Source organism: Rhinolophus hipposideros (assembly GCF_964194185.1).
Source record: "Rhinolophus hipposideros genome assembly, chromosome: 19".
In the NCBI taxonomy this organism is placed as follows: Eukaryota; Metazoa; Chordata; class Mammalia; order Chiroptera; family Rhinolophidae; genus Rhinolophus; species Rhinolophus hipposideros.
The window spans coordinates 34824571-34852088 of NC_138065.1; the positions used below are offsets into that span (position 1 = coordinate 34824571).

The following is a 27518-nucleotide window of genomic DNA, read 5'->3' on the forward strand; positions in this document are numbered from 1 at the left end:
ATGACCACAGCGACTTCATCTTGTACTCTGGACTCCATCTTGTTGGACAAACAAATTGCATTAACCTTGCTAAGCTGCCAAAAAAAAAAAAAGTTATTTGCTGAGAAAAAAACTTTCAAGGACTGCACAAAATAGTTGTGCCTTTTAAGCACTATGCAAAAAAAGGTTTGTTTCCTGGTAACGGAAAGGAAACCAATGACTTGCAAAAGATAAATTTCCCTCCAATCATAATTCTTGGTAAACAACCAACGTAAACTGAATGCTGATCCCCAGACAGGACACTTTTTCGGTTGCTGCCAGAATCTGTGTCCCTGAATTGCAAATCAAGACCCCAAATAAATATTTTGCTTGCCTTGCAGCCTTGCCTTTTTCTCTTGGTCAACACTTTAAATCATCTCTAGATTACTTATAATACTTAATAAAATGTGAATACTATAAATAGTTGTTATACTGTATTGTTTAAGGAATAATGACAAGACAAAAAGTCTGTGCATGTTCAGTCAGATGCACTATCATAGGTCTAATTACATAGATGTCTCCGACAACATAACATTTTTTTGAGAATATTTTCAATCCACTGTTAGTTGATTCTATTCATGAAAAATCTGCAGATACAGAAGGCAGGCTGTAGTTATAATTTGAATTTTTTTGTTTACTGGTGAGATGGAACATTGTCCCCCTGAGATCAGTAGTACGTATTCTATTTTTGGTTACTATTACAGCCTTATTTCCTGAAACAGCACCTGACATGTAGTGGCTATTTAACGAAAATCAGGCAATGAATGAATTTCATTTTCATGTGTTTATAGGCTATTTATATTTTCTGTTCTGTGGATTCTTTTTCCATGTCTTTATCCACTGAGGTGTTAGCAAAACTTTCTTAACAATAAATACAGCAAATCAATTTCACATGCAGCTTCTTGTTGCAACCTTTGAAAAAGGCATATCATTGAAAATACAAACTAAATATAATTTTAAAGGTGAGAAGCAAATCTGACATGGTGTGAATATATAGCTTTAGATGGTTGAGCTACACCCAAGGAGGATTCCTGTTGAAATAAGTACTGATTTCGATGAGAAGTCCCCTTGAGGTACCACCAGAAGAGGAATGGCTGGGAAGAGAGCATAACTTTACAACTGAGAAATTTATTCTAGAAATAAACTTGTACAAGTGTTCCCAAATATATTCATTCATTTATTCAAAAACTATGAATTTAGGATCCACTGAGCGCCAGGCACTGTGCCAGACGCTGGGGCTATGCAGTTAGCAAGAGAGGCAAGGTAAGGTGCTTGTCCCCATGGAGCCCACATTCCAGTGTGTGGCGATTGTCAGGGCACTGTTTATGGACATCAAAAATAATAATAAACTGAAAGCAACCGAATACCCACCATGAGGACAAGTGCCTAGATTGTAATAATCTACTATGTAAATGTTTATACATACTGACTGTAAAAATCACATGTTCAAAAAAATAATTTAGATAACAGTATATATAGTATTAGATCTTTTGTGTTGAAAGGGGCTTTTACTTTTCATTTTATATGCTTTGGAACTGCTTATTGTACAACAATCTTGGTATAAATTACTAGAATTTTTTTAAGTGAAAGATAGGGCTCTACATGGTAACCAAAACAAAACATTTCTCCTCTCAGAGTGGCTGACTTCATGAGGACAAGCTCCTGCGCAATCTCACAAGTAAACGAACAAATTCAAATAACTAAAACAACTACCAAATTCAAACTACTAAATACCATGGTGGGGGTGGGCGTGTTGTTTTTTGTTGTTTTGGTTTCTTGGTTTAGCTACTACAAAATTATCAATTGTTGAAAACTTGGTTAATTCCACAAAGGAGGTATGAGATAGGCTCTCTCAGGTACTCTTGGTGGAAAAGGATATAGTTCCTTTATTCATTTTAACTGGTTTTCACTATTGATTTTTAAAAGTCTAGTCCTTCATTTTCATTTTGTCTAAAGCAATTTGGCAATATGTATCAATTGCTTTAAAAGTATTCCCACGATGTCACCCAACAAATACAATGCTAAGAATCTATCAAGGAATAATCATCAACCCAGTCACAGATATATGTACAAAAACATGTATGGTAGGATTTTTTTCAATGTGTCTATGAACCTACAAGCAAAGCTACCAATGTTGAAAATAGTCAAGTGACGTGCGTGCCTAAAGTCGGCCGTCACAGTCAACTGAAAGTTGGAATCCAATTAATGTCTGGCATGGTCCATTTTACTCTTTGGGTTTTAAATTATTTAATGTTTTTCCATGAAGTTTTCTGGTTCAGGAACTCCTATGTAATATGCGCAGATAATAAATCCTTTATTTTTAGCATTAGAAAACCAGTCTTTCCCTGTACTCTCTAAATCAGGAAATGTTGAACAATATTTAAAGAGTATTATTTTGAAGAAGTGCCAAATCACTGGCCCATATTGGGCACACTTCTGTCTCAGTCCATCCCTGGGGAGACAGCTGGCCTTATGGGAACTGCAGCAGAGAAGCCATCAGGAAATAAGGTCACCCCAGGATCTCCCAGGGCTGGCTAGCATGGTTATGCCATACCTGCTTCTCTCAGCATATGTGCTCCTCTTTCTTCTCTATAATCCTTTGCTTCGTTTGGTACATAGTTAAACCTGGCTGCCATAGTCCCTTTCTCAGCATAACAACTTGCACAATACGCTTTTGACTTCTGCTCCATGGCCAACTCTCTTAGTCTTTCAGTCTCCCAACTCCAAATTTTCCCCAAAGAAAAGCTATCTAATTGGTTCAGCTGAATTCTATACGTCAATTCCCCCAAGTCATTCAGCCTAAAGAGGTACAGTTATTGACAGGTCTAATCGGTGAGGGCACCGGGAGGGCAGAGTTAGGCTACAAGCAGGGCAGGCAGTGGTAGACATGTCACAGTCCCTTGCATATCCTTTGGATGCTCTTCCTTAAATATTGCTCTGTCAGCACAGGTTGTCAAGCTTGAGCAGGATGGTACAGCTTTGTCAGGGAGCAGTCATGGCAGCCTGACTTGGGATATCAAGACAGAGATGATAATGGAAGGATAATGGAAACTAGGTTCTTACTGTCAGTGTTACAAATATGAAAAGGAAGAAAATTAGAATGAACCCTGTGATCCTGCCATAAAATGCATAGCCTGAATCAAATCATGAGGAAACAACAGAAAAAGAAAAACAGAGGGACATTCATCAGCAGTGTGCTGGCAAGTATTTAACAACTAGCTCTCTAGAAGAGGAAAATCAAAAAAAAAAAAATGTTTGTAGCATTTCCGTGGTCTGAAGAATCTCATGATGGCCACTTCAACAACCTGCCTGCAAAATTCATGGAAAGTGAACAGTCAGTTTTCGTGATCCAGTGTGAGCCAGCTCCAGCCTATCACTTTGTACAGAATTATTGGCAGCACTCAACAATGTCAAGGTCATGACAGTCAAGGAAATACTGGGGAATGTTCCAGTTTAAAAGAAGCTGAAGAGTGATGACAACTAAATGCAACATGTGATCCTCCATTGGACCGTTTGCTATAAAAGATATTACTAGGACAAGTGGCAAAACTTGAATGGGGTTTATGGATTAGATGACAGGGATACATCAGTGTTAATACAGTAGGTTGAATGGTGGCCCTCAAAAAGACATGTCTATATGCTAAGTCCCTGAACCGTGTATGCGACCTAATTTGTAAAAAGGATCTTTGAAGATGAGAGTTAAGGGTCTTGTGATGAGATCATCTAGGATTATAGGGTCGGCTCTAAAGCCAACGATAAGTGTCCTTAGAAGAGACAGGAGAGAAGACAGGAACAAAAGGAGACAAAGAGAAGGCCAGGTAACGATACAGATATGTGCAGATACAGATATGTGCAAACAAATAAAACTGGACCACTTTCTCACATCATATACCAAAATAAACTCAAAATGGATTAAAGACTTAAATGTTAGACTTGAAACTATAAAACTTCTGGAAGAAAACATAGGCAGTAAACCCTTTGACACTGCTCTTAGTAACATCTTTTTGGATATATCTCCTTGAGCAAGGGAAACAAAAGGAAAAATAAACTACATCAAACTAAAAGGTTTTAAACAGCAAAGAAAACTATCAACAAAATGAAACAAAATGAAACTACTGAATGGAAGAAGATATTCACAAATGACACATCTGATAATGAATGAATAAGAAAAATATATAAAGAACTCACACAACTTATCACCAAAGCAACAACAAAAAAGTAATCCAATTAAGAAACAGGCAGAGGACCTGAATAGACATTTCTCCCAAGAGGACATACAGATGGCCAACAGACATATGAAAAGATGCTCAATGTCACTAATCATCAGGGAAATGCAAATTAAAACCAGAATGAGATATCACCTCACACCTGTCAGGATGGCTGCCATCAATAAATCAACAGACAACCAGTGCTGGCGAGGATTTGGACCCTCGTGCACTGTTGGTGGGATTGCAAATTGGTTTAGCCACTACAGGAAACAGTATGGAGGTTCTTCAAAAAGTTAAAAACAGAGCTGCCATACAATCCAGCAATTCCACTTCTGGGTATTTATCCAAAGAAAACAAAAACACTGATCTGAAAAGACATATGCACCCCTATATTTATTGCAGCATTACTAGTAATAGCCAGAATATGGAAGCAACCCAGATGTCCATCAATAGATGAATGCATAAAGGAGATGTGGTACATATAATGGAATACCACTCAACGATAAAAAAGAATGAAATCTTAACATTTGCAACAATATGTGTCGTGCAGGGCGTCAGGCGGGGTCTCTGCTCCCGCTCCCCACATAAGAACGCAGGATATGGTGAGGCCAAAAAGGAACACCCACGGAGCCATAGGTAGGGAAGTCATACCACTATATTCTCGCTGGCGGCTGGGTTGGAGAAACAGGAAGCAGGAGCCACACTGTTCGCAACCCTCACTGCACCGCTTGCAGGCTCAGCCACCATCTTCTTGCTAGCCTCCATTTTCTGCTAGCGTAGTCATAGCAGTTATATTCGTGGCCAATGGCTTACGGGTTACAGCTGTTACGGGTTACAACTAGCCACAGCTGATGGCCATCCAATCACAGTTGATGGCCATTTACTACCTGAGTCAGCACCTTTCTATATAAGGCCGAGAGCCTGGAAACTGCTCTCTGGGGCTCTGTCCCCACAATATGGATGGATCCAGAGTATTATGCTAAGTGAAATAAGTCAGACAGAGAAAGAAATTTACCATATGATCTCACTTACATGTGGAATCTAAAAAAAAAAAAATGAATAAACAAAACAAAATCGAAACAGACCCAGAGATATAGAGAACAAGCTGATGGTTGCCAAAGGGAAGGAGGTCGGGGGATGGGAACAAATAAATAAGTAAATAAAGAGGCAGTTTTCAGTGATGGAGCCACAAGAAATGCTGACAGCCCCTACACGCTGGGAGAGGAAAGGGAGGATTCTCTCTGCCTGAGAGCCTTTGCAGGGCATGCAGCCCTGCCCACAGCTTGATTTCAGACTTCTGGTCCCCAGAACTGTGAGAGAATACATTTCTATTGTCTTAAGTCACCCAGCTTATGGTAACTGATTATGGCAGGTCCCGGAAATTAGTAAGTTTTGATGATTTATGTAGAAGAATGTCTCTATGTGCGGGAAATACATGCCAACATATTCAGAGTGATGAAACTTCAGGTCCAGTAATTACTTCAATTATAACAATTATTCTCAAATAGTTCAGGAAGGCGAGGGGGAGGTCATTTATACTATTCTCCCAACGCTTCTGTAAGTTTGAAATTATTTCAAAAGAAAAAAGTGGCTTGGAGGAGATGAGAGTGGATTGTGTGAGGCTTTTTCGTGGGTTTCTCAGAGATCTCCTGCGGGAGACCCCCGTGGCCTCAATAATGCTTCCTCTAGCTCACTCCTGTCAGCTGGGTGTCGATCAGCCCAGTCCTCTTGGCCCAGCCCACCTGCCATCCCTCAGCAGGGGACCCCGAGCCAGCCCCTCTCCATGGGATCCCTGACATTTGTGGACAGATAAGATCTCATAATGCACTCAGCTTTGCTCTCAAACTAGGGCAGTTCCAGCCCTGCCTCTTGCCTTTAGACTTTCAGGTGTGAGTCAAATAACAACCCCCAAACTCCAGAGGACGCTTGTTAAGGTCTCCAAATAATCCTCTTGAGGCCACTCTCATGTGACTTAAAGTGAAGGGAATGCTTCCCCTAACCCTTGGTTCGATGAAGGCACAGGACACTGATAAACCTCCCTTCTCCAAGCACGACTATTTAGGTTGCATGTGAGTGATTAGGTAACGCTGGTGGAAGTGGTTTGCGACCACCATTCAACTGTGGGGGTTCTTAAAATCTGTGCTTTTATTCTTGCCTTGGGAATTGTGCTTATGCTCTGAGACAATAGGAGGAGCCACGTTTCAGAGGCAGGTAGTAGGAGGCACAGAAATGCTCTTGCCAAAGTCACCTTGTAAAATTGAGTAATAGATTTTATCTTCCTTCTCTCTGTAGCATTTTGTGCTGTTTCAACACCATACACTCCTCCTTTGTCTTCAGCCAAAACACTTCCCTGGATTTCCTCCAACTGCTAAGTCTGCCCCCTCTTCAGTTCTCTTCATCTCCCCAGTCTTATGTTTGGTGCTTGGGATACTTTCCCCCCTAAGCCCTCTTCTGTTTTCATCCTGGGCAATGTCATCCATTCCCATTGCTTCAATTATTATTGGATTATGAGTTGTCTCAATACTTAGGATGACGCCTCAGGTTCTCCAGCGCCTGGAGTAGTGAGATGGATTTATTTTTAAATCTGACTCAGCCCAAACAACTAAAGAGTTTAGACCATGAGGGTCCCAGCTGGGGAAAGAATTTTTGGAAGAGCTGGAATAAAGGGGCAGAATCCAGGGTGCGTTCCCAGCCTCAAAGACATCGAGGCCGGAGAACCTCAAGGCAGGGCTCAGTCAGAAGACCTGGTATATATGCCTGGGGTCACTCCGAAAATGAAGGCAGGCAGGAAGTTTTTCAATCTTGTACATTTTCTTCTGACTTCTCGATTAAAGCAGTTTAAAATCTGCTTTTGAAACGGAAATAATTTCGAAATCTCAGCAAGGCAGTTGGGGATAGAGGGTGTGGAATGGAGGATGAAAGCATTGAGGCCTGCTTTTGACCTCTTCTGCTCAGTTAACAAGCTCCAGCACACAACTTAATGTGCCAGCACTCTGGCCCCTGCTGTTTCTACAGCGGCTAAATCCCAGCGTTTCTGGGACAGAGCTAATTGCAAACAGTCTGTCCCAGTTATCACCAAGTCTGCACTCTGACTTGTCAGGCTCTATGTCCCATATTTAAGTTCAGAGAATATGGTCACCATAGCTCTGTGTCTTTGTATCTAAAACCTCCCAGAAAAGCAATCTAACTGCCATATATCTATTCTTCTGTAATACTAGCTTCATTCTCCCCATTTAAACCAAAACTTAACCTTGGTCAAAGCACGCAGGCTTCTAATCCTCTCAGTTTCATGCCTGCTTCATGTATATTAGAACGGTACATTTATTAACTTATTAATTTCATTTAATTAAGCTCATACTTTGGCATATTTTTTAAGTGGTAGTTGAGCAAATGGATCTTGCAGGCTGCAATCAGAAAACAACCTGACTCTTTCCTTCAGACCTATTCTATGTGTGAGCTCTTCTCCGAACCTGGATGTGATCTAGGGCAGATGGCAACACTCTACGATAATAAGAGACCCTCTGGCTGCTTCCAAGAGAGGTCTCACTTCAGTAATTTAAATATCCAGTCGTATAGAATTTAACTAAAGTTTCCGCCCTCATCAAACTCCAACCTGCTGTTGTAGAAAACCTGGGGTAGGAAAAGAGATGAGTTTGGCCTTTCTTCCTGTTCTCCATCTCCTCCTCACTCACCAGGCTTCCTCCAGCCTCTCTTGTATAAAAGAAAGAGGAGAATGAAGGGACAAAGAGACTGTAGGGCTAGGAAAGGTCTTACTTGGCTGGCACCCAGTTTTTATAGCATTGGACTCCTCTGGCCATGGCGGATGTTCGAAGCCAATGCTCTCTGGACTGGGAGGATAACCATATCTGACTCTTGCATTGGGTGCTTTTGTGGGTTCTTTAGAAGGCCCTGCTGAAATATTAGTCATACTTCCTGTGATTTGGGTAGCAGTTGCTGATGTTATTTCCCTCAGATTCTGGAAATCCAGTGGGAATACAGGCGAATACACCCACCACTTTGGGATGTTCTTTGGGGCAGGATTAGAAGTGACTCCAGGAGCAAAGGGATGAGCCCTGGAACAAGGCCCATAGGGTGGTGAGCAAAGTGTGGGCTGGATTTCAAGCCTCCCACAGGGAGAGTTCAACACATTTTGCAGTAGCTCTGCAATGATCTTGCCGATAACCAGAGACTCTTAGGTTGGGTCAGACCCCAGTCCTTGGTGGACCTCAAATCCTGGGGACAAACTCTCCACAAGGTATCCCTGAAGCTCCTCTCACAAGGACGGATGTGAGCAGAAGCCCCCACCCCTGAGACACTGCTCATTTCGTCTCCCTAACTCCTGTCCTCTCTGGCCTCTTCACCTAAGCCTTTTCAGTCCCTTGGGATGATTCAGGGTCTACATGTTGCAAACTCATTTCTGCTTTGGGGTTTTGTGAGTGTGTGTATGTGTGTGTGCGTGTGTGTGTGTGTGTGTGTTACCACATCCTATATAAAGTGACTAGTCTGGAGCTTCCCTTCAGAATATGAACAATTACTATGTTAACCTTTGAACCGCAGCTGAAACTAGAGCAGGAAAAGTATTTGTGGCACAAAAATCACTGCTAGAGAAATTCAGACGGTGGATTCACATGGTCTCTTGCTTCTGCATCTCTGTTGCTACCTGGGCAAATACATTATAAAATGCCACAGTCAATGCTGTTATCATCGTCTAGAAGGGTGTAGTGGGCTGAATAGTGGCCCTCCAAAAGCTACATCCACCTAGAACCAGTGAATGTGACCTTCTATGGAAAAGGGTCTTTGCACATGTAATTAAGTTACGGATCTCAAGATGAGATCACCCCGGATTATCTGGATGGGCCTAAATCCGATGACAGTGTCCTAATAAGAAAAGTAAGACACACACACAAAATTGGAGGAGAAAGCAACGTGAAGATGAAGGTAGATATTGAAATGATACATCTATAAACCAATGAATGCCAAAGATTGACAGAGACATTAGAAGCTTGAAGAGACAAGGAAGGATTCTCCACTGGAGTCTTTAGAGGGAAGGTGGCCCTGCTCATACCTTACTTTGGACTTCTAGCCTCCAGAATGATGAGAAAATAAATTTCTATTGTCTCAACCCACTAAATTTATGGTAATTTGTCATGGCAGTACTGGAAAACTAATATAAAAGAACTAGGAGTGACTAACACTAACAATTTTGGGTATCCCCTCTGTCGGATTAGAAGTGAAAACAATACTACTATTTATAAATTTTGCCAATTTTAGGTTTAATTTTCAAGCAGAGAGAATTTTCACCAAGTCAGAAATGGCTGGCTTTGACACATGGCTCCTGAAAAACACTCATATAAAGAACAATGGCTTGCATTCCCAAAATATCTGAAAACATTTATCCGTAAAGATATATGTACCCCTATGTTCATTGCAGCATTATTCATGGTGGCCAAGAAATGGAAACAACTGAAGTGCCCTTCAATAGATGATTGGATAAAGAAAATGTGGTATATATACACAATGGAATATTACTCAGCCATAAGAAAAGATGAAATACTGCCATTTGCGACAACATGGATGGATCTTGAGATTATCATGCTAAGAGAAATTAGTCAAATAGAAAAAGTCGAGAACCATATGATTTCACTCACATGTGGGATATAAAACTGAAAGCAACAAATGAGCAAGACAAACAAACAAAAACTCATAGACAAAGACAACAGTTTAGTGGTTACCAGAGGGTAAGAATAAAGGTGGGAAGGTAGAAGAGGATAAAGAGGGTCAAATATATGGTGACGGAAGGAGATTTCACTGTGGGTGGTAAACACGCAATGCAATAGATAGATGATGTATTATAGAATTATACACTTGAAATCTATATAATTTTATTAACCAATGTCACCCCAATAAATTTAATTTAAAAATTTAATTTAATAAAATAAAAGAATAAATAAAGAACAGTGGCTTCTACAGAGGATATTCCACCTAATGCTTGAGAGTGTGGGCCACTGAAGTGAAATTTGATTTCCTACTCATTAACCATGCAACTTTAGGCAATTATTTAGTCTTTAGACTTTAGACTAGCACATAAGAACTAAATAAATGTTAGCTACAATTGAGCTCCAACTTTTATGATCATTTTGTTTGTCTGTTCCATGTGGCCACTGTTTCGGTTTAGGTATCATTTTCCATGCTGGAAATGGCGACCCCAGCCCCAACTTTATATGACCTTTAGTTCAAAATTCAACAGCAGTTTATTAGAATCCTTATGTCACTTATTTCAATTTCTTGGGAGAGACAACATGATCTGTGTTCAAGCCATTGTGCATATTTGCTATCACTGGCCTACTCTCTATGGCTGGGAAGGCAAACCTTTTTGAAGGGATGTGTGTAGGAAGTCAATGGTGAGCACTTCTAGTACACGGAAGCTTTGCAAATCTTATATAGTCAAACTTATATCTCCTTTCATAGTGTATGCCCTTGATTTTATGCTTTAAAGAGTATCTCTTACCTAGACATTATATATTCTTCCATATTTTATTATTTTACTTTCCACATATACTCTCTAATATAATTAGAATTTATTCATTAGACTGGTGTTTCTCTTTTCTCCAAGTGGCTAGCTATTTGTTTCAACATGATTTTTTCAATAGTTCATACTTTCCTCACCAATCTGAAATACTAATACTATTAATAATAGAACTACTAAATGCTTTCTATGTGCCAGAGATTGTGCTAAGTATATTACATGAATTACTTCAGCATAGTAGTATTACTATCCACATGTTACAGCTAAGAAATGGTATGCTTGGGATTCACACCCAGGTCATCTGACTCTAGATCTCAAACTTTTAACCACTATGCTATTCTTATAAATAATTTGGATCTATTTTTGACTTTAACAATAAGTAAAATTATTGACATAACTGGAAGTCCAGATGTAGGGTGGGCTTCATAGTTGATTTGGCTCAAGCTCAGTGTCGCTGTGATTCTCTTGGCTCTGCTCTCTTCCATATGTGGCTTCATTCTCAGCTGACAGTGAGATAACTTCAGCAATTCCAGCCCCCATATCCATTCTCAAAAATGCCCAGCAGAAGAGAAACAGGATTGCTACTTCAAGAAACTCTCCCAGAAGAACGAAGTACTTTCCTGGACATGTCAACAAAATTCTTCTTGATCACATTGGTCCCAAATGGGTCACGTGCCCATTCCTGTATCAATTATGGGCAAGGAAGATGGGATTAAATAAATTATACAGGCCCACCCCTACAGTTAGAGCGGGTATCAGCTTACCTTTGGCACATGGGCTGCATAAAAGTAAGGATCAATATGGATTAGGTTCAGCTCTCTGCTGCAGAAAACCTAAAATAAAAGTAGATTAAATAAGTTATAAGGTAAATCAAGTGTGGAGGTAGGCAGTTTAGGGCTAGGATGGCAGCTCCATGGTCACACAGATTCCCTCCTTTTCTCTCAATGCTCTGCCATTCTCAAAAAAGAGCTTCTACTTCATGATCCAAGATAGTTCTGGAGCCACAGCCATCCTATCCACCTTTAGGCACCAAGAAGGAGGAAGGAGTGGGAAGAGAGAGACTGACTTCTTCCTTTAAGGACATATCCTAGGAATCACGTGATACACTTCTGTTTACAATCCACGGGACAGCACTTAGTCACTTGGCACATTCTGGCTCAAAGAAGCTGAAAAATGTGGACCTTATTCCAGATAACTGTAAGCCCAGCCACACTTCAGGGATTCTGTTATTAAAGAAGAAGGACAGACAATATATTAAGACAATACTAACCTTTGCAACAGGTGGAAATATGAAGTCAATTGGGGTTCTGATATAGGGAAGAAAAGGAAACTAAAGTCTTCTAGGCAACCAACAATGTGTCCCACAGCCTTGCTTGGGTATTATTTTAAGATTTTTATTAAAATATAGCTAACACACAGTATTATATTAGTTTCAGGGGTACACCATAATTATTAAACATTTATATACCTAAAGAAGTGATCACCATAAGTCCAGCAACCATCTGACACCATACCACCCTATCACATTATTGACTGCATTCCCTATACTGTATATTACATCCCCATGACTTATTTGTTTTATATGTAAAAATTTGAAACTCCTATTCCCCGTCACCATTTTCCCCACTTTTTTAATTTGTCAATTACAATTGCCATTCAATATGATTCTTATATTAATTTCAGGTATACAGAATAGTGGTTAGACATTTATATAATTTAAGTGATCTCCCTGACTAGTCTAGAACCCACCTGGCACTATACATAGTTAAAACCATATTACTGACTATATTCCCTACGCTTTACTTTACATCCCCATGACTACTTTGTAACTACAAATTAGTACTTCTTAATCCCTTCACCTTTTTCACCCTGTTCCCCAAACCCCCCAATTTATCAGCCAATAAATCTAGTACCCATCTGACAGCACACATAGCTATTACTGACCATATTCCTAATGCTATACCTACAATCTCATGACTTGTGTAACAATAAATCTGTACTTCTTAATCCCTTCCCCTTTTTCATCCATCCCCTAACCTCCCCCCACTCATTTTGCAATTATCAAAATGTTTTCTGTATCTATGAGTTTGTTTCTGTTTTGTTTGTTTGTTTATATTGTTCTTTAGAGTCCACATATAAGTGAAATCACATTGCATCTGTCTTTCTCTGTCTGACATACTCCACTCAGCACAATACTCTGCAGGTCAATCCATGCCACCCCAGACGGCAAGAACCCATTCCCTTCCATAGCTGAGCAGTATTCCATTGTATAGATGTACCACCTCCTCATTATCCATTTACCCATCGAGAGACACCAAGGCTGCCTCCACATTGTGGCTATTGTAAACAATGCTGCAATGAACATATGGATGCACAAGTCCCCTCAATGCAGCATTTTGGGTTTCTTCAGATAAATTCCCAGAAGTGGGATTACTGGGTCCTTCTTTGTCTCTTGTAATAGCCTTTGTTTTAAAGTCTGTCTGGTATAAGTATTGCTACCCCAGATTTGTTTTGTTTATTTGTTTCCATTTTCAGGAAACATCTCTTTTCCATCCCTTTACTTTCAATCTGTGTGTGTCTTTCAAAGTGAGTCTCTTGTAGGCAGCATATGTAAGGGTCTTGTTTTCTTATTCATTCAGCCACCCTATTTTTTGATTGGAGCATTTAATCCATTTACACTGAAAGTAATTGTTGATAGGTATGTAATTATTGCCCTTTTATTATTCATATATTTTATCTTTTTTTTCATCTGAAAGAAGTCCCTTTAAGATTCCTTGTAATACTGGTTTGACAGTGATGAACTCCTTTAGCTTTTCTTGTCTTGAAAGTTCTTTATCTGTCCTTCGATTCTAAATGATAGCTTTGTTGGGTAGAGTAATCTTGGTTGTAGGTCCTTACTTTTTACCACTTTGTATACTTTGTGCCAATCCCTTCTGATCAGCAAACTTTCTGTTCAGAAATCAGCAGATAGTCTTATGGGAGCTCCCTTGTAGGTAATTAACTGCTTTTCTCTTGCTGCTTTTAAGATTCTCTCTTTGTCTTTAACCTTTGGTATTTTAAATATGATGTGTCTTGGTGTGGGCCTCTTTGGGTTCATCTTGTTTGGAACTATATGCTTACTGAAGCTTGTATATCTATTTCCTTCAGCAGGTTAGGGAAGTTTTCTGTCATTATTTCTTCAAATAGGTTTTCAATTCCTTGCTCTCTGTCTTCTCCTTCTGGTACCCCTGTGATGTGAATGCTGGTATGCTTGATGTTGTCCAGAGGCCCTTTAAATGATCTTCATTTTTTTGGATTCTTTTTTCTGTTTGTTCTTCTGATTGGGTGTTTCCTGCTACCTTATCTGTTAAATCACTGAGTCAATCCTCTGCTTCATCTAATCTACTTTTGATTCTCTCTAATGTATTCTTCATTTCGGTTATTGTATTCTTTATTTCTGACTTTTTTATGTTTTCTATCTCCATTTTTATGTTTCCTATTTCTTTGTTGAAGTTCTCCCTGAAATCATTGAGCATCCTTATATCCAGTGTTTTGAACTCTGCATCTGATATATTGCTTGCTTCCATTTCATTTAGTTTTTTTTCTGGAGCATTGTCCTGTTTTTTCATTTGGGACATGTTTCTTTGTCCCCCCATTTTGGTTGTCTCCCTGTGTTGTTTCTATGTTTTAAGTAGGGCTGCTGTGCCTCCTGGTCTTAGTACAGTGGCCTTATGTAGTAGGTGTCCTGTGGGGACCAGTGGCTCAGTCTCTCTTGTCACCTGAGCTGGGTGTTCCAGGTGTGACCCTTGTGTGTGTTGTGTGTGCCCTCCTGTTGTAGTTGAACCATGATTGCTGTTTGCATGTCAATGGGAGGGATTTATCCTTGGGCTGACTGGTTGTAAGGATTGGCCATGACTACAGTGAAGGAGCTATTGTGCAGGGGCTAATTCTACAGAGCAGAATCCACTTTAGCAGGGCTCTGGTGCCTGCACAGTCTTCCCTTTGGATGTGTCATCCTTGGTGGCAGCTCTGTCTTGGTCCAAAGCTGGACACTGGGCATGCCAGCTCCAGGACCTCCTGGGAGGAGCCCCACCACAGGCCAAGTTCAGCTTCAGCTCTGCCTGGGGCCACCTGGCATGAGACACAAAGCAATCTGCAGATATCCACCACCTGTGTTGTGCTTGGAGCTGCCTTGAGAGGCCAAACCATGAACTGAGGCCAGCTGCGGCTAGTGCCAGGCTTAGGACTGCTCAGAAAGAGGTACAGGACACGTTGAAGCCAGATGCTGCTTGTTTGGATTTTGTGAACCTTGAGAAATTTTAGGAAAGTCTGCATCATGAGCCAAGACAGACCATTTATAGGGAAACACCAATGGAAGTGGTTTGGGTGTGCCCAAAAGTCGGGTGAGGCAGGGTCTCAGGGAATCACTAGGGTGGAACGAACGAACAGTGCTAGCCAGGTTAGTAGAGACTCAAACATAGCAGCCACCTGTGCCTACACACCAGGAAGGGGATGGCTCAATAAAAAAACAATGGCTTCTGCCAGCTCCTTTGTCAGAGAGAGAACTGCCCCTCCAGCCCTCGCCCTGAGCTAGACAACTCAGTTTCTACCAGTATGTCCCTGGCACCTTTTGAGCTGCTGCCCTACTGCTGGAGCTCAGAACAAGTGAGTCCATCAGCAAATAAGTCCATGCACGAGCCCTTTAAGAGGAATGATTGGGACTCCACCCACCCTCGTCTCACTCAGCCATAATCTCCACTTGTTTTCACAGCCAGAAGTTATTGGGGCTTCTCTCCCCAGCACTGAAACCCTTGGCTGGGGAGCCTGGTGTGGGGCTGGGACTCCTTGGGAGGGACCTCGGCAGATGAGATATCTCTCCCAATTTTTAATGATCACACACGAGTGTGGGACCAGACCATTCCATATCTCTGCTTCTCTTACCAGTTTCAAGATGGCTTCTTCTGTATGTCTTTAGTTGTAGGGCTTCAGTTCCACTGGACTTCAGCTGATTCTCAATGATGGTGTTTCTGTAGTTTAGTTGTAATTCTGATGTGATTGTGAGAGGAGGCAAGAACAGTATTTACCTACTCCACCATCTTGACTGGAAATTCCCTGCTTGGGTCTTTGGTCCCAACCCTACACTAGTCAGTACCCCAGTGGTATCAGATACTCTGGTTGGACATTCTGTGTCCAGCTATTCCTGGAACATGAATGTAGAGTCATCCCAAGCCAAAATTCATGATTGAGGATGGATGCGGAGTGGTTCCCTAGAGATTTGTTTGTATTTTTTAAGAATTCTTTATACATTAAAGATTGAGGATATTAAGCTTTTGTCTTTCTAATATGTTGCAAATGTTTTTCTAGTTTATCATTTACCCTTTACCTTTGCAGTGATATGATTATGGTTACTGTTTTGACATATACAAATTTTATATAATCAAATATTCTTTGTCTTTACATATTTTTTTTACTTTTCTATTAGAATGATCTTTCATAACTAAAGACCTGATAAATATTTGCCTATACTATCCTCTTTCTCTGATGGAATTATTTTTTATCAGCCAGAAGCATTCTGTTGCACATGTAACAAAAACTTCACTTAAAATCTCTTAACATTAAATATGGGTTTCTTTTTCTCAAGTAATCAGAAGTTCAGAACTGGTTTAGTGGACTTATTACAAGTATATATTAAAGAATCCAAGTTTATTCCATATTTCTGTTCTATAATACTTAATGTGTAGCTTTTCCTCAAGTTCACAAATGACTGATGCAATTTTAGGCATCACATCTGAAGTCCACTTAGGAAGAAAGGGGAAGAATAAAATGTAAAAGCTGTATGCTACCTGAATCCATCTATTTTATGAAGAGGAAATCAATATCTTTCCTGAAGACCCCTTCTGTTAGATATCTCATTAACAGAACTAGATCACACGACTAGCCAAAAGAGCAAAGGACTCTTGAGGAAGTAAATATTTTTATCAGAACACATTGCTGTCCTGAACCAAAACATGTTCTATTATTAAAGAAGGGGAAATGAATATTGGGTAAACAACATCTTCTGCCATTTTTCATCTAGAATTTATATATATATATGGTATAAAATAAGACACTAACAATTTTTTCCCATTACTTAACTAACCTTTCCAGTATCTTTACTGAATAAGCAAACCATCATTTTTTCATTGATTTGGCATGCAACTTCATTATATTAAAAAACTTAAAGAGGCTCCAATTCCAATAATGGCAGAGTACCTAACAGAACAACCTCCCCCAGATAACAAGCTTTGGAAAAAATATAGAAAACAACCATTGAAAGCACTGGAGAGAAAAAGCAAAAGCAGAAAGAAACTGTAGAGTTGTTGAGACTTGAAAGAGGAAAATGACACTAGGTAAGTTTCCCAATTTTATGGTTTATGCTTTAAAGGCAAGCCCTAATTAGTGCCATATCTGGGACAGAAACCTGCCATCTCACTATCTTGAAGAAGGAAGAGTTTGGGGTTTCTGTAGCAGCCAGAAAATGAAAGGAGATATCTTGCAAAGGAAAGAGTCACAGTGAAGGAGCATCAAATACTATATATATAAGTTTTTTCCAAATCTCTCTTTGTACCATGGGCTTCTCATGGGCAGCACAGATACCAAGAAGCCTAGTTAAGATTAACTAATTAAACAGAGATTTTAGCTGGTACCTACTGCAAGAGATATAGGGTTTCAGCCAAGTTAACTGCCCATCTAAAAAAATAAAAATTAATACTCTTTGGAGGAATATGACAGAATCCAGAGACTCTACAATGTATTATTCACAATATAAAGAATACAATGCAAAATTACTACACATAGAAGAATAGGAAATGTGACTGATACTCAGGAAGAAAGGCAACCAAGGGAGATCAATCCTAAAATGGCCCATATTTTACAATTAGCAGACAAGGATTTTAAAGGAGCTGTTATAACAATGCTCAGCAAAGAGTCTAAGGTCTCAGGCTACTTCTACTCCCTCCTCTTGAAAAGAATATAAAGAACAGGGTATCCTATCAGGCATATGTCCACATGTCCTCCCTAAAACTGGAGTGAGAATTAACCAGGATGATGGACGTAAGAAAAGTAGTTTTGGGGAGAAAAGCAAAGACAGGATTTTGTATTCCTCTTATATAGAAAGTAAATAAGTGATAGTTCACTATGTTGGAAGAGAGCTCTTGCCAAACCCTTGGATCTCCAGCTCTCTTGGATCAGAGGTGGAAGAATTATCAGCTATGGGATTACATGGCACTTTTTTAGTCCCTTTACTTACCACCCTTACTAAAATATAATCAATGCCTCTTCAATGACGGCTTTCCTGCAGCCCACACCATACTCCACCCCCCCCCAGTCTCTTCAATGGAAACTTCTTTGATACCTTAATAATATTTTTCTTTCAGAAATTCAACACAGCATGATAATCTCTATAGGGGACAGAGAGAAAGTATGACTCCAAGGTAAAAGGACTCCACAGGCGTTACAAATCCTGCTACAGATAAAGCAAAGATCAGCTCTGTCAGAGTTGAAATGGGTCACCATGTTAACCCATTTCTTTATCATTTAGGGAAAATAGCTAGTCCACTTGTTGCTCCCTATGCTGCAAGCAAATTTGCCCTGGATGGGTTTTTCTCCTCCATCAGAATGGAATATTCAGTGACCAAAGTCAATGTGTCGATTACTCTCTGTATCCTCGGACTCATAAACACAGGTAAGGAAAATAGATTGGAATAAATGGCTTGCAGATGGATTGTCTGCCTTGCCATGGTGGGTAATGAAGGTGCTGAGCTCCCTGATTCATGTGTAATGTACTAAAAACGAGTGAGAGCACTCATCCTTATTTAAGGCAGCACTTCTTCCTTAAATGACTTAAGGAAGTCACTCGTGGAGCCTCTGACTAATCTTTGACCCTTCTTTCCATTCTGACCACCAAATATGCTGTGTGACACCACACTCGTCACCCGACTCTATTCTGAATATCATGCGTCCTCATAGACACTCAAAGGCCATTGCTTTACTGTACAATACTTATCAAATGTGTGTTTTTCTTAATAACATCACCAGTAATAAGACATATCAACATATGCACTTTTTTTTTTGATGCACTGAGAAGGACACAGCATTATTTTTGTAGTATTCTTGCCAAAAATGCATAACCTCATTCCAATTATAAGAGAAAAATGGGCAAACTCAAATTGAGGGGAACTGTACAAAGCATTTGATCAATACTCTTCAAAAATGTCAGGTTCATGACAGACAGGGAAAGACTAAAGAACTGTCACAGACTGGAGAGAAAATAGGAAGAAATTAGTGCTAAGTGTAATCCTGAATGAGATCATGAAACATAAAAAGGATATCAGTGAAAAATAAGGTCTGTAGTTTAGTTAGTAATATTATTCCAATTAGATCATGCCTGCTCTTGATAATTGTACAATGGTTATGTACGATGTTACAATTAGGGGAAGCAGGGTGAAGGACACAAGGGAATGCTCTGCATAATTTTTATAACTCTTCTGTAAGTCCAAATGCACGTTTATCTAAAACATGTGGCAGGTATGATAAGAAAACTTTATTTAAAGAGTAATTGAGTAAATTGAGTAATAGTTACAGAATCAGAGGGGGGGAGGAGAAAGGGAGAGAGAGGGAGAGAAACAAGAAATGGGTGGAGAGAGATACAGAAACTGTGTAAGAAGAACATGACAATTTGGAAGGAGAGAGAAGGTAACAATAGTTTCCTTCTAACTGAAAGTGGTTAGTGTTGACAAGGGAACAAAGGCATGGATTCTTGTGCATTCCTTCCTCTTGCGAGTCAATAGATCATTAGCATATAGCACTCTGTTTTTGCCCTCTCACACTTCTTATTAGCTACTGGGTTATCATATGACTTCTGTCTATTCTGCTCCCCCATGTTATTCCCTCAACCCCAACCAGAACACTCAAGAGAGGAACATGGGACAAATCTTTCAACTAATCACCTCTAACTGCCCCCACAAGTCTTTGTCCAGGAAGACAGGGCCTGTATTAACACTAAGCCTCTCTTTGCCCAACAGGCCTTAAGCACACCCAGTCTTCTCCATGTATTGCCAATGGGGCCCATGGGTCCTGCAGAGCAAGCACTGGCAAACAGCCCCTACTAGCTAGTTGTTGGTGTCAGCAGGCCTTCCATCACGTAGACTCTACTAGTCTTGGATAACCCCACTCTTCTCTTTTCGTTTAACAGACACAGCCATAAAGGCAGTTTCTGGGATACTTGACACAGAAGCATCTCCAAAGGAAGAATGTGCCCTGGAGATTATCAAAGGGGGAGCTCTGCGTCAAGAGGAAGTGTATTATGTCAATTCAGTATGGACTGCTCTCCTACTGAAAACTCCAGTGAGAAAGATCCTAGAATTTCTCTCCCTAAGAAATTATAATATGGACAAATTTATAAAAAATTAGGAACTTTCTTAGGGCTGGCATGATAAAAGAGCTTGGGACTGTTCTGCCTGATATTTATCTAAGCTCCATCCATGAAGGTATCTCCCCAGAGAGTTAAATGAGTCTCCCCAGAGAGTTGCAAGTCACACCTCACATCTCAACAATTTGAAGGAGCTCCTCTAACACTTGCACAGCGGACATGTCATTATAATAAATGTCATGAACCTACAGTTGTGAAATTGATAGTAATCATAGGTATAATTACAACGTAGTTATATCAAATTTACCTCATCTATAATAATGTTATAATGCTTAATACAATATTATTAATTGTAATAATATTGTACAATTGTATTAATTATAATAAAGGTCATATAAACTATAAATTCTTAACTGGTCAATATAACTTCAGTACATTAAGTATGGTTCCTTTAAAACCATGACCTATACAAGTAAAAATTTCCAATGTTCATTTCTTATTTTGTGAGTTAAAGGACTCGCCCTACTCTTCATTTAATGGACATAGTGTCCTCACCAGTTTGTATATTTCAGATACTTTTTCGATTATTTTATATTGCTCCTCCAGGAAGGAGCACTCCTGGATATGAATCACTAGGACAAAGCCACGGACGTGGGGGTCCCTGGAAACTTGAGCCACAGAACCTATGCTCGTCTATCGCACTCAGAGTGCATCAAGCCTCCATACTTTACATATGAATGCTCAACTGTTTATTAGAAGTTTGGAGAGAAGGGATCGAGTTCACATCCTCACACGCTGAGTCATTCATTCATTCATTCATTCATGCATTCATTCTTTCAACAAATACTTATCAAACACTTGCTAGGCATCACCTGACTACAACCAAATAGGAAACAAGACGTCAGCTACATTAACCATTCAACAAAGCCCTACATGTGTCAGGTCCCCAACAGGTAAGAGATGGCAAATGGGATAATTTTAGTAGAGTTTAAAAAAAAGGGGGATTATTTACAAAAGTGTGGGCAAGATTATAAGGCAGCCAAAAGAGGTAATGTATTATTTCAGGGCTAGTTGCAGCTATTTTGAACCCTAGGCCCATCATAGGGACAAGACAAGAGAACTGTTATGAAAACCCAGAGATAGAAAGAAGTGTTTGGAAAGTGTCACGTGACAGGTGCTATGCCATTCAGTTAAGGGATATAATCAGCACACCAAGGACCTTGAAGTCCATATGCTGAAGTCCTAACCCCCAGTACTTCAGAAAAAACATTTACTTCACTTGCAGATTTGCAGTCTGGGCAGGGCCCAGAGAGGATGGCACATTCTGCTCCACTCAGCACAGCAAGGGTGGCTCAAAGATCAGGATCTCGAATCATCTGAAGGCTCGATCATGCATGCATCTGGTGCCTGAACTGAAAAAACTTGAATAGCTGAAGTCTGGAATAGCTCAGGGCTCCTTGGGCATCTCTATTTTTCCGTGGCTTCTCCACATGGTCTCTCAGAATAGCAGCCTCAAGGGTGCTAGACTTCCTACATGTGGCTTGGGGTTCCAAAGGCACATGTCCTGAGTGAAAGAGCCAGGCAGAAGGTGTATTGCTTTCTACGACCAACCATATGCTGTTGGTTGAAGCAGTTATGGAGACCCACCCCCCATTTCAAAGGAGAGGGAAAACAGACTCCATCTCTTGCTGGACAAGTGGCAAGTCACATTGTAAGAACAACATGGGGGATGGAATACACACAGTGTAGCCACACTTGGAAAACACCATCCGCCACAAACCCTGTGCTAGGAGGTGGGCTCCATGAGGAGGGTTTTCATCTACTTAGCCCAGTGTAACTCCAGCACCTAGAGGAGTGCCTGGCACATAGGTACCGAATCAGAGAAGATCATGAGGTGTCTGGATACAAGTGATAAACTGTTGTGTCAGGGCTGGAATCAGGGGTTTCTGCGGGTGACATAAATGGGGCATGAAGCCAAGTTTGCAAGAGCTGAGGCCCTGTCATCAGGATGGGGGCGGGTGGAAAGGAGATGAGTGCCGACACAGGAGCATAATCAGATGACAAATTTACAGCCCAAGTCAGATTGAAATTAATTTTGCCTTCAGCCTGAACTTTTAGGGGTTTTCTGAGGCTCAAAGACATATTAAGGCTTTAGCCTGTGTTCACTATAAATCAGCTTCTCCCTGATTCTGCTCACTTTTCACTTATTGGACTGCATGGGGGAAGTGAGAGAAGCTATGAAACATATTCACGTAGTTAACTAAACCTTTGATCTTTCAAAGGGTGTGTTGCTAAATGTTTAACAAGTGGCTCTCCAGAAAAAGAAAAAAGCGCTGATTTGTAATATTTGCTACTTCTATGATGTAAATACTCTCATGGCCAATTTCAAGCCACCAATTGCCATCACTAAATGTTTATTAGAAGAGATATGCACCATCAGCTCTCTCAGACCTGTACAACAGGCTCTAGCACACCACCCTGACTTCCACTTTCCACATTCCTGACAGAAGTAGTTATTCTTAAAGGCCCAGCTCAATGCCTCTCTCCTCCAAGGACTTGAAAGTAACAGGACAGCTTATTTCTACCACTGCCAAGGAAAGAGGGGGGAATAAGGTCTCCCAAAGACCGGGGATACTTCACTTCTCAAGGTGTCAGCATCTTGCATGTAGTCAACAGCCTTAACCAAAGTGTCAGCAAGTCCTAAAGTTCAACTTCATGTTTGCTAGTACTGCATTCCCCTGGGGGTAACAGAATGACCCACTGACAGTGGCTGAATCAAGTAGAGATTTCTTTTCTTCCCATCACAAAATGTCTGGGAGAGGCAGACCAGGGCCTCAGGGAGCCAGGCTCCTTCTGTCTTTCCACTCAACTATCCATCCTCCTCCTTGTTGCTGTGTTTCAGCCAAGAAAAACAGGACCGGGAAGGGCACAGACGCACGTCAGAAGAATCTGACCCCTGATAGAGAACAAGCTGGGAAGCCCCATCCAGTATTTCTAACTCACATCCCACATCATGTGACCACTCCTCCCTTCAAGAGAGGTTGAGAAATGGAGTACATTCAAACCAGCCAAAAAACCGGGGTTCTGTTAGACAACCGGAAGTATTTGTCACGAACCTAAATCATGACAGAAGGACATACACAGTCAGAGCAGAAGGACACATTTTCTAAGATGTCAGGCTCCTAACCTGGTGGCGACATCCACTCCCACTGACCATCTGCAATGTCCTAACTGGTCACAACCGCCATGATACTGAAGAATGTCGTAGGCCTCTCACCTCTTGAAATTTCCCTTTAAGAAACTATGATTCCCTCTCCTCGGTAAAGAATGCAATGAATGGCCCTAGATATCAGGTAGCAAGGAGCTCTGAGGTGACCTCAGAGGCGGTGACTCAAATTGGCACAGGGAACAGTCATCCCAACTGCTGTTCCTGGAGAACTCCCCGTCAAGAACAGTTAAGTCCGACCTCACCACTTTGTGCACACAGGCTGGGCCTTTCTCTTCCGCTGGATGCTCTGGGCCAGCAGTATATCAGACACAAAGCATCAACGATTCTCCAGAGCATGGTCTCCGAAACTTTTGATCATGTACTTCATCACTAAAAAATGATTATGTATTTCTAATAGATACATAGTTATTATTTATATATGCATGTAATATTTACTAACATAAAACGTATGCAAAAATACAAATCTTAAAAAGATAAAAAAAATAAATAGAAATTCTAATATTTTCTCCCCACATCCCAGTAGTTCCTCTGACATATCCCCTTTGGAGACCATGGTTCTAAAGTTATGTTAGATGGGGCCAGCCGGGTGGCTCAGGCGGTTAGAGCTCCATGCTCCTAAGTCCAAAGGCTGCCGGTTCGATTCCCACGTGGGCCAGTGGGCTCTCAATCACGAGGTTGCCAGTTCGATTCCTCGAGTCCCGCAAGGGATGGTGGGCTCTGCTCCCTGCAACTAAGACTGAACAAGGCACCTTGAGCTGAGCTGCTGCTGAGCTCCGGGATGGCTCAGTTGGTTGGAGCACGTTCTCTCAACCATAAGGTTGTCGGAGTTTGACTCCCGCAAGGGTTGGTGGGCTGCGCCCCCTGCAACTAACAATGGCAACTGGACCTGGAGCTGAGCTGCGCCCTCCACAACTGAGACTGAAAGGACAACAACTTGAAGCTGAACGGCGCCCTCCACAACTAAGATTGGAAGGACAACAACTTGACTTGGAAAAAAGTCCTCGAAGTACACACTGATCCCCCAATAAAGTCCTGTTCCCCTTCCCCAATAAAATCTTTAAAAAAATAAATAAATAAATAAATAAATAAATAAATAAATAAAGTTATGTTGGAGAAAGAAGTCAGCATGTTATGCTACTAACTAGTTCTTTGGGGTCTGAATCATGGGCCCGCTCAGGTTGAGCTCCACTCCCCACTCAGAGTGCTACATGTAGAGTAGAACCCATTCCCCCTTCTGTCCAGGGAATTTGCCAAAAACCCACATTCTTCATCATTGGTGCTCAGCCCAGAGCACTGGGACACATATGCTAATCAAGTCCTGGAAGTGTCCCTTAATTTCTCAAGGGAGGTATGCAAAACAAACTAATTTGCAGTATTAAGGGAAAATAAAAACACATTTGGCCACCCTGATACAGTGCTCATGGTGTCTCACAATGTCTCCAGTAATTCTGCCTCAATGTCAACATCTCAGCACCCCTAGATCTCCATCCCACTTGCGCGTCACCAGTTCACGTCTCCAAGGAAAGGCAGGATATCCCTTAACACTGAATCCTCTACCCTGTCAGCAATTCTTGATCTAATTTCTTAAGTGTACAAGTTTTCTAGTTAGAATTAGAAGGGGGTTGGAGGTGGGGTGACAGGGCAAATATAAGGATAAGGCACATGATAAAAGAGAGTTTTCAAAAAGGTAAAACAGGACTTAGAACCCCAAAGCCTACGGGGGGCGGGGGGAAGCCTGGGAAAGCAGAATTTAGTCTGCACCGATCCAGAACACACGGGGTCAGGGGGATGCCACAGGAGAAAGGAGAGGGAGGAAATGGGTTAAAAAATAGAAAAGTGCCAGACGAAAACCCACTGAGTTGGGGAGCTTTAGAGATGGGAGTTTCTGGGAAGGAGGATAAGGAAACAAAAGCCAAAGGGGGGCACACTGGCACGTTGCATCACCTGGAACCAGAGGGTGGAAACTGAGTGACAGGTCAAAAGACCCACACCTGTTGGGCCTGAGGCCTGAAGGACCCAGGAAACGTGAGTGCTGGCGTGTCTCTCCGTGCCTCACTTGGCTGACTTAGGACTGCTGGGTTGGTGGACCTACCTCAAACGTCGCAGGCAGTCCTGTGGAACCTTGAACTCCGGATAATAGTGTGGATCAAAAGCTACGCTACCCCGAAACCAAAGGGCATGGCTGTCCTGACCAGACATTTTTTCCTTTTCACCGGCCTCTTTTTTGCCTCAGGGGTGGCAGCGCCACCCAGTGGCTAACTGTGGTGGTGTACCGCACTTCACCACAATTTCTTCCCCCAGTTGGTGCCCACGTTCTACTCAAGGACTACTACCACCTCCTGACAGTGTGCCAGCCTGTGAGTCACCGCTTAGGGCGGAGGCGGAGCTGGACTCAGACATCTGCTGGGGCCGCCTGGCCTTATCGGCCAAGGACACCACTGGCTTTGGACTGTGGGGAGCTAGATCTGTTCAATAGCGACAGCTAGTGGTCACCCTCGAAAGCAAGGTGCTCTGACCCTCACAGGGAAAGAAAGGTCAAGGTATGGGGAAATCAAGACAGATTCTTGGTTGCGCGTGGAGGCTGGCATACATTCAAAACCATTCTTGGGTAAAATGGTATGTAGAAAACCCAAAGTCTTTAAAGTGATGTGCAATGACCCTGGCTACCCCCCGCCCCAACCATATCTCCAACCACCTGCCCTGCTTTTGATCCCAAGGACACAGAACTGTTGGTCCTTTGGGCCCTGGTGTTCCCACCATGCCTTGACCCATGCCCAGAATGCTCTTCATTCATTGTCTGCTTAACCACTGCTCATCTTTTAAATCTCAGCTCCACCATTACTTCCTCTAGGAAAAGTTTCTTCCCTTCCACCAGGACCCACTCTTCAAGGCTGGAATGGGTGCTCTCCCACCCCATTCCATGCCTCTTTAATTTTTTATTTGTCTATCACTTATGTTCACTACATTCTAAATTTACTGAACACAGATCTTGCCATGTATAAGGTACTGTTTAATGTTTGAGAAATAAAGGACTCATAGGCCCTGCTACTGGAAAAGGCTTTAGAAAAAAAGAGACCTAGAGGGACAAAACGTTCAAGGGAAAGGTGTAGATGGACCTAAAAGTCATTTCACTGGATTCCAGCCCTTTACTCTTTTCATCACACTACCCTGTTTTTGTCTCCCTACTAACACCCAACAACATTGAGCCCTCAAGCTGTTGGGAGAGGCCCCCACCTCTTAGCAGCTTTCCTGACTTTGCCATCTTCAGCAATGCTCTAAACCAGGGGTGTCCAAACTGCGGCCCGCGGGCCAACTGTTACCCGCAATCCATTTTTAATTGGCCCACAGCAAATTCCAAAAATATATTTAGTTTATTTAAATAAACCAGGTGAGGCAATACTTACTTCACCTCGAGTGAGTGGCCCGGCTGTTTGTGTATTTTACCGCATATGGCCCTTGGTAAAAAATGTTGAAAAAAGTTTGGACACTCCTGCTCTAAACCCTAGCTCTATTCCTTTCTGCCCACTTCCTGCAAAACTTTCTCCTCAGAACTAAACTGCTTCTTCATAAAACTGCTTCAGCAGATCTACTTCTTGGATTTTATCCTAAAGGAAATATCTCAAAAAGAAGGAAAATATAACTACATGCACAAAGATACTCGTTTGCAGCATTGCCTGTAAAAGTTAAAAATTATAAATGACCAAATCTCTATGTAATTAAATTCCTCCATGTAATCTCCATGTGAATAAAATTATCTTTCACATCATGCAAACACTAAAAAGAGCATCACCACATTGTGATGATTTTTTACTTAATTTTATTAGCAGACACTCCCATAATACTATGTTCAAGCACTTTTCTACTGTATGAATATTAATTCATTTAATCCTCAAAACAACCCTATGAGGTAGGGGCTATTATGATTCCCACTACTGATTGAAGGATACATCTGGTTTGATCTGGTATAAAATAGAAGTCAAGTGGTCTATAAGACGCTTATTTGGGGGACACCTCAAATATTTTTTTCCCACCTAGAGTAGTAGTGTGACACATATTCTTAATAGAACTTGGTCAGTGGACTTGAGTTGGGTGAGTTTAAAAACCGACGTGTTTTAACTTTTGCCATCATTCCATTACTGGAGAAATTCC

The 27518-nt window shown here is 41.3% G+C and overlaps 3 protein-coding genes across 9 annotated transcripts in view; 1 reads left to right on the forward strand and 2 right to left on the reverse strand.

The window, feature by feature from the left end:
- The window catches only part of HSD11B1 (hydroxysteroid 11-beta dehydrogenase 1), a 44909-nt gene extending 21094 nt beyond the window's left edge, over positions 1-23815 (forward strand). For 5 of the 6 annotated variants that reach the window (XM_081025852.1, XM_081025853.1, XM_081025856.1 and 2 more), the window contains 2 exons: positions 18311-18454; positions 19964-23815. In XM_081025852.1, the coding sequence (XP_080881978.1) occupies positions 18311-18454; positions 19964-20181 (362 nt within the window). In that variant the 3' untranslated portion in view covers positions 20182-23815. The remainder of the gene's footprint in view (positions 1-18310; positions 18455-19963) is intronic. The other variant, XM_081025857.1, reaches the window with a different exon arrangement.
- Positions 1-27518, reverse strand: part of LAMB3 (laminin subunit beta 3) — a 144705-nt gene that overhangs the window by 83210 nt on the left and 33977 nt on the right. For both annotated transcript variants that reach the window (XM_081025839.1, XM_081025836.1), the window contains exon 2: positions 11517-11585. The gene's annotated coding sequence lies outside the window, so the exon portion shown is untranslated. The remainder of the gene's footprint in view (positions 1-11516; positions 11586-27518) is intronic.
- Positions 11151-27518, reverse strand: part of LOC308487515 (UPF0739 protein C1orf74 homolog) — a 50404-nt gene continuing 34036 nt past the window's right edge. Inside the window, exons 2-3 of the transcript XR_013991713.1 lie at positions 11517-11585; positions 11151-11434 (exon numbers count right to left, since the gene is read on the reverse strand). The gene's annotated coding sequence lies outside the window, so the exon portion shown is untranslated. The remainder of the gene's footprint in view (positions 11435-11516; positions 11586-27518) is intronic.